Source organism: Vidua macroura, chromosome Z, assembly GCF_024509145.1.
Source record: "Vidua macroura isolate BioBank_ID:100142 chromosome Z, ASM2450914v1, whole genome shotgun sequence".
Taxonomy (NCBI): Eukaryota; Metazoa; Chordata; class Aves; order Passeriformes; family Viduidae; genus Vidua; species Vidua macroura.
In genome coordinates this window covers 34,056,697-34,068,212 of record NC_071611.1, presented here as the reverse complement: position 1 = coordinate 34,068,212, position 11,516 = coordinate 34,056,697, and the positions used below count along the sequence as shown (strand labels likewise).

Here is an 11,516-nt window from a genome sequence, read left to right as displayed (position 1 = left end):
GTTAAGTAATCGTTTTGTATAAAAGGAAATATCGCCTACTCAGTTTCATTCAGCGATGCCAAAAAATGTTATAAATGAGAGACCGCCAACTTTTCTAAGGGGAGAATAATGCCAGACTGTGCTTAATAAACTAGTGCCCTAGAAGTTCATTATCGATGTTGCAATCTTTCTGTTTCTGAAAGGAGACCGCCTACGTCGCCCCCGTTCCCGTCTCGTCCTCCCGGGCTCTCCCAGTGAAAAGCCTATCACCCGGGAACGGCCCTAGGTATTAAACTTTTGGCCGGTTCTGTCTTTGAGGGTTTGGGTTTTTTTCATGTTTGGGGCTGGTCGATCGGGGTTTGGGGCTTCTTTGGGCCGAGCGATCTGCCCTCCCGTCCGCCGGAGGTGCGGGGAGTGGGATGTATCCCCCGCAGCCACCTCGCGCGGGGACCATGCCCGCGGAGCCGACTCCGGGCGGGTGGGCTCCGCTCCGCGCCCCAGCAGCACCCCCAGCCCGCCGAAGGGGCCAGGGCGCCCCTGGGGCGGCCGCGACCCCCCGCGTGTCTCCAGCCCCCCGTGGCGCTTGCGCGGCCGTGGCGGCTCCGCAGCGGGGGCTGGAGCCGGGGCCGGGGCCGGGGCTGCTCCCGCTGGCGGCTCCGCCGGTCAGGGCTGCGCGGGTGTGCGCCTGTGTGTGCGTGCACCTAGAGCGGATAATTGGAGAGGGTTTCCAGAAGGTGGAAAATGTCACCTGATTCAAACTGAACTTTTTAAATCTCCCCACCCCCGAGCAGACACACACACACATTAGGAGACCGCCCACCGCAGACAGCTAGGACCCCCGTATAGATTTAAAGAGAGACTGCATTCAGAGCCTGACGTTCATTCAATAGAGCGATCATAAGCAGGCTGGCTAGCGCTCGCTCCCTCTCCCTACTCCCCCTCACGCTGTCTCTGCGTCTTTCTCACTCCCTGCTATACTGAGGATGTTAAATCAGAGAATCCACCCGGGCATGCTCTTAATCCTGATGTTTCTGTGCTACTTCATGGAAGATCACACATTGCAGGGTAAGACCAGACTATTTATTCGCAGATATGTTTCTTTATTATTACTAATGTTTTCTGTATTTTGGGCACGGTTTAGTTTGCTTGCGGTGTTAAACGCCTCTCTCCAAGGTTCAACAGAACAGAAGTTAACTGTGGGCTTTGTAGCGAGGTGCAGAGGTGTCATTTAGATCCCTTTTTGATCGGATCTTCGCACTGCTCCGCAAAGGCACAGAGGACAGATAGGATGTTTCTTGTTTTTTGTTGTTATGCAGCGTGTATGAAGAGCAGCATCGTGAGGGAACTTTCCCAGTCTCGGCTCCCGAATGAATGCACAAAGTTTGTTGGTAATTTAGTTCATATTTTTATCTCTCCTGACTGACTGAAGGAGAGTGGTGATGGAGAACCCCACGATTACAGCTGACATTTTTAGAAACCAATAAGTGGTCATTTTACTGACTTTAATATTGGGATTTTCTCCTCCTCCCTACTCCTTTTTTTTTTTTTTTTTTTTTTTAAGTGTGTGTCTGAGTAAATATTAGCGTTGTAAATTCTCCTGCACTACTGAAGAGTATGCTTAAGTAAGTTGGTGTTTTTTTTTTTTTTTTTCCTCGTGCGAACAAAACAAACCGACCCTGATATTGACAACTCTTAAGAGCCCTCTTTCGACACAAGGGAATATTGATCTTTAGTTTGGGGGCTTTTCCCCTATTCTTGACCATGTTCCAGCCACAGCCTGGACGTCTTGCCATTGCTTCTTTTATAATTCTTTCTTTTCTTTTTTCCTTCCCCAGTACCGATAATTAATCTAACGTAGGCAACTGTAAGACATAAAACTTTTTTTTTTTTTAATAAGGGCATTGTTTGTTCAATGATTTTTTTTGGGGGGGGTTTCTTCCCCCGCGCCCAGCAACATCTCCGCTGGCCGATCCTGACCCCTCGCTGCGGTACATTCCCATGGGAGTAAGGAGGAAGGATCGAGCCTTGGCTGGATTAGCAGGAGAATCAATTGGTATTGAGTTGCTGGAGAAGTCACATTGGTTATTCACGAGAGACTCATCTCAACTAAAATGCTTCAGCTAAAAAAGGGGGAGTTGCTTGGACTAATGTTCTTGGCTTGACTCCACAAATAACAGGGTTACTAGAGGGGGGAAAAAAAGGCAAAAAATAACCCCAAGAAAACCCACTCTATCCCGTGCAAAGACAGTGTACTTTCCTCTGAAATGCTTGCAGGAGAGATGGCACCTATAACTTTTCCAGCTTGATCGATTTTTAAAACTCTATAGGGACCTCCTACTACAAGTGTCCTTGTATTTTATGTACTTTGCTCACTTTTGTTTTTTTTTTTTAACTCTGCTGAATTATTTTAGTGAAGGAGACATTTGTTAATAGAAACAGTAAAATGTGGCGATTTCGAAAGACTTCGCTAACAGCAAATGTTCCCAATTCGTGCAGATTGCAAAATGGGCTGGGAGTGAAACTGTGCGGCACTAAAACAATGCTGCTGTGCAGCCGCGGTGAGGAGGAGAGGGCAGGGGGAGGAGGAAGGAATTTGCAAGCGCGATTTTCTTTTTATTCCCTTTTAAATGCACATCCTTTTCAAGGCTCTGTCACGTGTCGGCAGTGCTCCTTCTGCTCTACATATGGAATAAATACCTCCAAAAACTCTCGCTGTTTTGGTTGGGTCTTCTCTTTCTTGCATTCTGTTTTGTTTTGTTTTGGATTTTGTTTTGTTTTCTTGCTTTGGGCTTTTTAGTTCTTTTGTGGTTTTGGGGAAGATTTTTTTGTTTGGTTGGGTTTTGGTGGGGGGGAGGGTTTGTTTGTTTTTTAAACTGCGCTTCCAAATGGGCCGTAGTAGCTGCGGGTTATGAAACGGGACAAATAAAAGGAAGCAGTCTAGTAAAAGTCACGGCAAGGCGCACGTGCAGTGTCTGGGTCACTGGTGGCCGCCACTGATCCGTCTGGGTGTCCCCCCCGCCCCTCGCCCCACAGCTGGGAACTGCTGGCTTCGGCAGGCGCGGAACGGGCGCTGCCAGGTCCTCTACAAAACCGACCTCAGCAAGGAGGAGTGCTGCAAGAGCGGCCGCCTGACCACGTCGTGGACGGCGGAGGACGTCAACGACAACACGCTTTTCAAGTGGATGATTTTTAATGGGGGAGCCCCAAACTGCATCCCGTGCAAAGGTGAGGGGGTGCTGCCGAGCTGCTGCCTGCTGAGGAGCGGCTTCGGCAAGGGGAGGAGGAGCAGGGAGGGAGTTAGAGGGGGGCAGCCCTGTCCTCTTGCTTCCTTCCTCGTCGGGGTTTTGAGGGACGTCTCGTACCAGCCCCGAGATCGCGGGGGGGAACCCCATTTCTACCCGCTGCCTTGCATATCACGAGGAGGGGGGGAGAGACCCTCTCTCCCCCCTGCCTTCACTAGTGGAGGGAATTTACCTCTAGCGGCGTGTCCTGGAACGGGGGGGAACGGTGTTTTTGCTCTGTGCTCTGGGTTCACGGTATCTTTTTTTCTTTAAGCAGTTTTGACACCAGGTCTCTTCTGCACACTTGGTATTAAAGTGGTGCCTCTTTCCTTCCATCAGAAACATGCGAGAATGTGGACTGTGGACCCGGGAAGAAATGTAAAATGAACAAGAAGAACAAACCTCGGTGTGTTTGTGCTCCGGATTGCTCTAATATCACTTGGAAGGGCCCCGTGTGTGGCTTAGATGGGAAAACCTACAGGAACGAGTGCGCCCTTCTCAAAGCCAGATGTAAAGAACAGCCCGAACTTGAAGTCCAGTATCAGGGCAAATGCAAAAGTAGGTTTGCAAATCTAATCCAGTCTCCCTCAAATGCCAAAGAGTGTCTGTCTGAGAGTAGGGAGGAGATGTTGGGTGTACTTCCTCATAGGAACCAGGTTGAGAGAGAGTAACTAGACCATGCTCAGCAGACAAGGATGTAGCTGAACCAAGAGCTCCCCATAGTCTGGCAGCACTTGTGTTCACACAGCTACCCTGAGATATGAATGCATCCTCCAGTAGCCCTTAAAGGAGGAGAGCTGCTGAAGGCTTTTATATGGTTATTTGTTCTTGTTGTCACCTATACACTCATCACTGGGATCCTAGTATCTTCTACTAATCACTGTGTTTCTGTCTGTATTTCAGAAACCTGCAGGGATGTCTTATGCCCAGGCAGCTCCACATGTGTGGTTGACCAAACCAACAATGCCTACTGTGTGACGTGTAACCGAATTTGTCCAGAGCCTACCTCCCCTGAACAGTATCTCTGCGGGAATGATGGCATAACTTATGCCAGTGCCTGCCACCTGAGGAAAGCTACTTGCCTCTTGGGAAGATCCATTGGATTAGCCTATGAAGGAAAATGCGTCAGTAAGTATCTTTGGAGGAGACTGAGTGTGGGGGGGCTTCCTCCATCACCTGTTTCAAAGTACCCAGTGTGTGTAACTGGACGGATGTGGTTAGTGCTGGGGAGGAAAAGAGACTTCAGCAGCTTGGGTTAGTGCTTCCCTCCCAGAAGAGGAGAGCCAGGTGAACTTAGTCCTGGAAAAGATTGCAGTAGGCATGAGGGAGAAGAGGGTCTGATCTGGCTGTGGCTGTGGGTGCTGCCATTGGTATCCAATGGAGAAATAGCCTCCCTGAAATAGATGATGACATGGTTACAATGTAATAAGGTCACGATATTCAGTGGGTCTGTATTCCTGGAAACAATTGTCTTCAAGTGGTCTTAGCAAAGACTACGTTAACTTAATTTAAAACATCTGATCACTTCTTCTTCTTTAGAAATAATTGTGGGCTTTGGAGACAGTGGGTGGGTGAAGATAGGCAAATAATTTCTGTGCAACCTGACATTCTGTGTTGGAAGTGATTCCAGAAAGGATTGATAGTGCAGTGTATTGTGAAGAAGCACCTGCAGGGCAGCCTCTGCTCCCCAAAACTGCTGGGCGAATTTGGGGGAGTCTCAGGTTACTTTTAGTTGGCATAGGTTGAGGTGAATTCCCTTTCAAATCTTGTAGACAACTGCTGTCTGTGGGTTAGTTTAAAAATAATAGATTTAGAAACGCTGGACCTGTTGACAAATCCTGCATTTACCGCTAATTTGGGGAGCCAAATTTCCACTGACATGAAATGGAGCAGGAAAGTCATGTACAATAGGCAAATGTAATCCTGTATTCCCAGGGCCAAGCTTTGCTGGCACAGCTGTCTTTCTTCCCCCACATATAGACAGGCACTGTTGTCCAAGGGAATGCTTGCTTGAGCAAAATCAGCAAGTATCATCACATCTACTATATCTGAGCTTTCTCTCTTCACAGTTCACAGGGGAAAGGGAGGTTTTGGGGGTTGCTTGTCTTTGCTTTGCTTTTTGCTTTGTCTTCTCACTTACCTCTAGTATTCTGTGTATGTTTTTAGAAGCCAAATCCTGTGAAGACATTCAATGCAGTGCTGGGAAGAAATGCTTGTGGGATTTTAAAGTTGGCAGAGGTCGGTGCGCCCTCTGTGATGAGCTATGCCCTGAAAGCAAGTCAGAAGAAGCAGTGTGTGCCAGTGATAACACAACTTACCCAAGCGAGTGTGCCATGAAAGAGGCAGCTTGCTCTATGGGTGTGCTTCTAGAAGTTAAGCACTCTGGATCTTGCAACTGTAAGTGAGATTTTTAACTCTGCAGACACTTAAGGCTTCTGAAGGCGATACCTAGGTAATGAAGACTTACACCTTTAAACATAAAAAAGATTGATTTATTGATTCAAGGTACAGTAGAATATAAGTATCTATCTTTCATGCACACACTTTGGTTGCTGATAAAATGCAATAGATCTCCAACAACGAGCTGGCCTTCAAGTTGGAGTTTTTGGGGATGTTCCAAGGACAAGCCATTCTATCAGAAAGGGGTTGCCCGAGGAGTGTAATTCTAGTGACTTTTTTTGTACTTTGTCTGCTCTCGTGTGCTTTGCTGATTGCTTTATTAACACCTGGATAAACTCTTAACTCGGTCCAAAAGAACAAGTTTAAAGGTAGTACGTGGCACCTGGTTTAGCACAGTTGCCTCTACTAACTCTGAATGAAGGACACAAAGCAATTAAACTAAAACACCAGAGCGCTTTTTATTTGATTTCAGGAATCTGCCAATAAAACCTGAGCCATTGATTCTTCAGAACTTTCTGCAGTTATGACTTCATAGATTATGTGTAAAAAACCTTACTGCATAACAGCAGATGCCAAAGAGCATCTCACTACAAGTCGCATAAAATGCAACGCTGTATTATGGCTGTTCAGAGGGCTTTCAAAACATGCACTGAGCTGCTTCTGCGCTGTTGTTGTCCTAATTTAAACAACAGCTCCCCTGTATTCCCCCATCTAGCAATTAATGAAGACCCAGAGGATGAAGAGGAAGATGAAGACCAGGACTACAGCTTTCCTATATCTTCCATTCTAGAGTGGTAAAACCTCTATTACTATTGAAACAGCCATTGGGCACAAAATCAATGTCCGTACTGTAAATAAGTGTATGCTTATTTATTTTGGGGAGAAAAAAAAGTATACATATAGTTGAGTCTCGTAGACATTTATTTATACTGTGTCATGTTTTATAATTTATACATAAAATGTCTGGTTGACCGTACACCTTGTTTTTTGAAGAAATTTATTCGTTACGGGAAGAGCAGTGTTATTTATTGTGAGGTCTCTTGCTTGTAAAGTAAAGCTTTTCTTTTTTCTTGTAAACTATAAAAGTCCATTCCTTAGAGCCTACCCACATGATCTCATCTCTTTGTGTCACTGATGTTAACTCTTTTCCACTTTAACAAACTTGCATGTCAGTTTCTATTATGTTTATTTATTGGATTTTCTTTTTGCCGGTTCTGTACACAAAAGATCCCTGTGTTTTTGTTTACAAGGAATCTTGACTGACCAAAAGGCATTATAACTGACTAAAGTATACTGTCAAGGTGCAGTGAGGCAATCTTTAAGGAAACTTCTTGCACTTCATTTTCTCTACTTCTCATCACATGGTGTACTGAAATGATTTCTGTATTGAGAGTTTATACTGTACTATACAAATTTTGAACCCAAAGAAATTGGATTGTGAAGTTCAATAACATCTACAGGCCTAACTGTAATAAGAATAAAGGTTTTATTTTATTTTTATTGTTTTAATTTTTTGTCATGTGCATAAGTGTTTTATCAGGTGTTTCCTTTAAGATGGTCTTGCAGTACTGACCGCTTTCAAAATTTTCGTATCCAATCAGTGTGTGGCTAAAAGTTATATCAAAGCTTTATCAGTTCAAGTTTCTTGCTTTTCATAATACTTTTTTTCTGATGCAATTTTATATTTTCAAACATGGCGAGTTAAATATAAATTCATTTAAATATATAGTTTTGTACTTTTCTACCATGTAAATGTGCAATGTATATAAAAGTTATAATGTGTATTTGTAAATAAATGATGAGTGAAAAAAAATAAAAAGTGGAATTTTCCCTAGAGGCAGTCCTCAGTCCTTTGTTCTGAATGGTTTTGGTCCTCTGGATTCTTTTGCATCATGCGACACCACTTAAGGCCAAAGCTCTCAGCTCACATTGATATAAGAAACCCTCTTTTCAGATATGGACAATGTCTCAAGTTCATTACTGTTTAAGTGCAGTGATAGAGGAGAAGAGATTGGTCATTTTTTTTCCACTCTCAATCCTCTCAACAAGAAGTCTGTAATTTCATAGAACCACAAAATGTTTTGGGTTAGAACAGACCTTAAGGCTGTCTAGTTTCAATGCCCCTACCATGGTCAGGGACATCTTTCACTAGACCAGGTTGCTCCGTGCCCCATCCAACCTGGCCTTGAACACTGCCAGGGATTTGGCATCCGTGGCTTCTTTGGGCAACTGTTCCAGTATTCCACAACCCTCACAGTAAAGAATTTCTTCCTAACACCTAGTCTTAATTTCCCCTCTTTCAGTATGTACTCATTCCTCTTTGCCCTGTCACTCCAGTTCGTGTCAGAGAATCCCTCCCCAGCTCCCTTGTAGGCCCCTTCAGATCCTGGAAGGCACCTGTGAGGTCTCTCTTCTTCAGGCCTGACAGACCTGAAGAAGAGGCCTCACAACCATCTCAGGCCTCACAAGCTTCTCTTCTCTAGGCTGAACAGCCCCCACTTTTTCAGCCGGTTTTCATAGGAGATATGCTCCAGTCATTTTACAAACCTCATGACCCTCCACTGGACTTGCTCTAGCAGTTCCATGTCCCTCTTGTATTGAGGACCCCAGGGCTGGATGCAGTGCTCCAGTGGGGTCTCAGCAGAGTGGAGCAGAGGGGTAGAACCCCTCTCTCAATCTAATGACCAAAGAGAGCATTCACTGCAGGCTCATGGTGAGTTTTTCATCAGCCACTACCCCCAAGTCCTTCCCCACAGGGCTGCTCTCAGTCACTTCTCTGCCCAGCCTGTGGGTGTGTCTGGGACTGCCCCAATGCAGGTGTAGGACCTTGCACTTGGCCTTGCTGAACTCCCTGAGGTTTGCATGGTCCCACCTCTCAAGCCCATCCAGATCCCTTTGGATGGCATCTCTTCCCTTTGCTGCCTCACTCTTTTTTAGACATCTTTTACTTTGATATTTCTAGGAGAATTTGAATATACATTTGGATTTTTGTCCATTGGTCATCTGCCATTTTTATTTATTGGTCATCTATCCATTTAGATGATCAATAGGAAAAAAGCAAAGCAGGATCTACTTGCTTATATTCAAGATGTGTAATAAATAGCAAAGAAAAAAAAAAAAGAAATCTAACAAATCCGAGAGCACACTATCACTTGGAAATTATTTTTCTCCCAAGAGGAAGCTTAATTCAGAAGTTCTTTTTGGTCAACCTATATTAAGACTGGACACTGTTTGAGACTGGCTACTACAACAGTGAATTGAGGAAAGGTAACCTGCATAAGCACAGCAGGGACCAAAATCCTGTTCAGTGCTACCTGGTCATGTTGTTATCACAAATAAGGCCCTACTTAACAAAAATTTCTCTATCATATTACATGAAACATAACAATTTACTTATGCATCTTATTCAATGATATTTAAGTACTTTTCTGAACTGAGGTCTGAGTGAAGTTATTTACCCTTTTAGTTTAAATACAAATATTTGAAGAATTTCCTGTTATAGTCTTCTGTATATTTTCTACTGTATATAAAATTCTAGTTTGTAATTGATTGTTTAGCATTACCCAAAGCAAACATAATTTATTCATTTCTGAATATATAAAAACTACAAACATGAATTTATAATATTGTATTCACAGTAATACCAAAATATTTCTCCTTCTGTTACCTCATGTTACCTCCTGTTACCTCATTTAGACAAATAGTCTCTTTGGAAGGAAGTACATGGTGGGTAGAGTAAAGGGAGAAGGATTTTGGTCTCCTGAGGGAATAGAACCCAAAATAAAAGAGAACAGGGGCCAGGAGAACAAAGATATGGAAAAAGAATCTATTGGAAAACCACTCAAGGAACTAATAAATACATGTCAACAACAGAGAAACAACCTGTTTAATAGATAGAGTGACTATGAGAGAAGATTTTTCCTATATTCAGTTAGGTGCCAGCTACTTCATTTCCAACAAAACAACAACATTAAAATATTGGTTTTAATTGTAAATATATTTACATGTCTTAAAGAGAGACTGTAGCAGAGCAGGATTTCTGGGTTGTAGTTTTATGTCCTGCTGCTGGTTCACAAAATAATTTTGAGAACACCACCAATGGACAAATTCGAAAAATAAACAAAAATTCCAATAAGATATATTTACACAAGTACATGTATACTAAATGGCCACAAAAACTGACATCAGGTTTTTGCTGATAAAATTATTTAAAAGTTCTGAAACTGCATCTCTCATTGCTACTGCTATTTCTATACAGGTGAAAATCTTGAAACCTACCTTGCATCAAAGCCTGATTGTGATGTACAGGTGTGGCATATTCTGAGAGGCTTCTGAAGTAAGCATCTTCTGAGCATGCCTACCATAGACCAGCCTTGTCATAAATCACAACAGCCCCAGAGACTTTCTCCCAGAAACATGTCCAGAGGTTGTGGAAGCACAATAGCCAACATTTTACATAATATCGTACTTGTAGATAAGGCACTTGTTCTTTAATTGGGAGATGCAGGTTCACCGCCACATCTCCCAAGAGTGCATCCAGCACTAACACAAGGTGAAGCTCAAGCTGGAGAACTGTCTGTCATGCCTGCTGAAGCCATACTTCTGTATTGGACAGGAAGCAAGATTCATCGAGAGAGCATAATTTGCAACCTTAATAGTGCTCCTTCTAAAGATGAAGTCCTGGCTAATTGCCTCAGGGGCTGCCTACACATTTTGCATTTGTAATTGAGTAACATGCATAAATAGTGCTTGAAGCAGCAGCCAGAATCCAGATTGCTTCCCTTCCTCCTTCCCCCAGCAGGTAAGTGGCTCCATCCTTGAGCTATGAAATCATGTTTAACTCTCTGCATAAAGATTACAAATCTTAAACTGAGATTACAAATCTCAAATCTTTTTCAACATTGAGTCATAGTTACAACAAGAGTGAGAGGCTTTACTTTTTTCTTCCTCTCTTCAAGGCTTGTACGTGGGGAAGTTTTTGGGAAATGGAAATGTGATTTTTATTTCCTCAGTCTAAAGAAGGGGGATTGTGTGTGTGCATGCATGTGTGTATATTTGTCTTGTTATGTTTTTGTTTTGCTTCTTCTCTTAATGCACAGGCTACCCTGGCTGTTGTTTAAATGAAGAAAAAAGATCTCTGGATGCTTAAGTACAGAAAGGTGTAAGAAGATCTGAAGTCATGAGCTCCTAAAACCAGAAAAGAAATGATTTTTTCAGAAACATCTTTCTCTTCAGTGTTTGTATTGTCTGACATACATATTTCCCTTGCTGTAAATCACATTTCTGAAACTCCTGGATCACCATGGAGTATACTTTTTGTACTGAATCCCAGGTCTGTGAACTCCATTCACAAATGCAGACAAAGTAACTTGGAGCAGAGTGCATGTGTTTGAAAACAGAACCCCACATTCTGGCACTAAAGTAAAATCACCTTAATTCTAAGAGACTCAGCTTGAGGCATTTGAACGATACGAATATTGCCTTTAAAGCCCATGCTTCCCAAATGTATTTGTCTGTGCAAAACAGGCAAAAGAGTATACTCAATTTTGGTCACACTCAAATGTATTTCTGATAGCTGCATTCTTCTGACAGACTTACATTCTGACAGGCTACATTCCAAGCCTCTCTACAGATTTTAAACAGCTGCTATTTATTTTTCTTTTTTTTCTTCTTTCTTTCTTTCTTTCTTTCTTTCTTTCTTTCTTTCTTTCTTTCTTTCTTTCTTTCTTTCTTTCTTTCTTTCTTTCTTTCTTTCTTTCTTTCTTTTCTTTCTTTCTTTCTTCTTTCTTATCTTTCTTTTCTTTCTTCTTTCTTTCTTTCTTTTCTTTCTTTTCTTTCTTTCTTTCTTTTCTTTCT

At 43.0% G+C, this 11,516-nt stretch overlaps 1 protein-coding gene across 1 annotated transcript; it reads left to right on the top strand.

The window, feature by feature from the left end:
• Positions 1 to 912: 912 nt before the first annotated feature.
• FST (follistatin) lies at positions 913 to 7,160 on the top strand. Its single transcript, XM_054003417.1, has 6 exons — positions 913 to 1,044; positions 3,013 to 3,204; positions 3,600 to 3,818; positions 4,164 to 4,388; positions 5,427 to 5,657; positions 6,376 to 7,160. The coding sequence occupies exons 1-6, from the start codon at positions 963 to 965 to the stop codon at positions 6,456 to 6,458; spliced, it is 1,032 nt and encodes a 343-aa protein (XP_053859392.1). The 5' UTR covers positions 913 to 962; the 3' UTR covers positions 6,459 to 7,160.
• Positions 7,161 to 11,516: the final 4,356 nt, after the last annotated feature.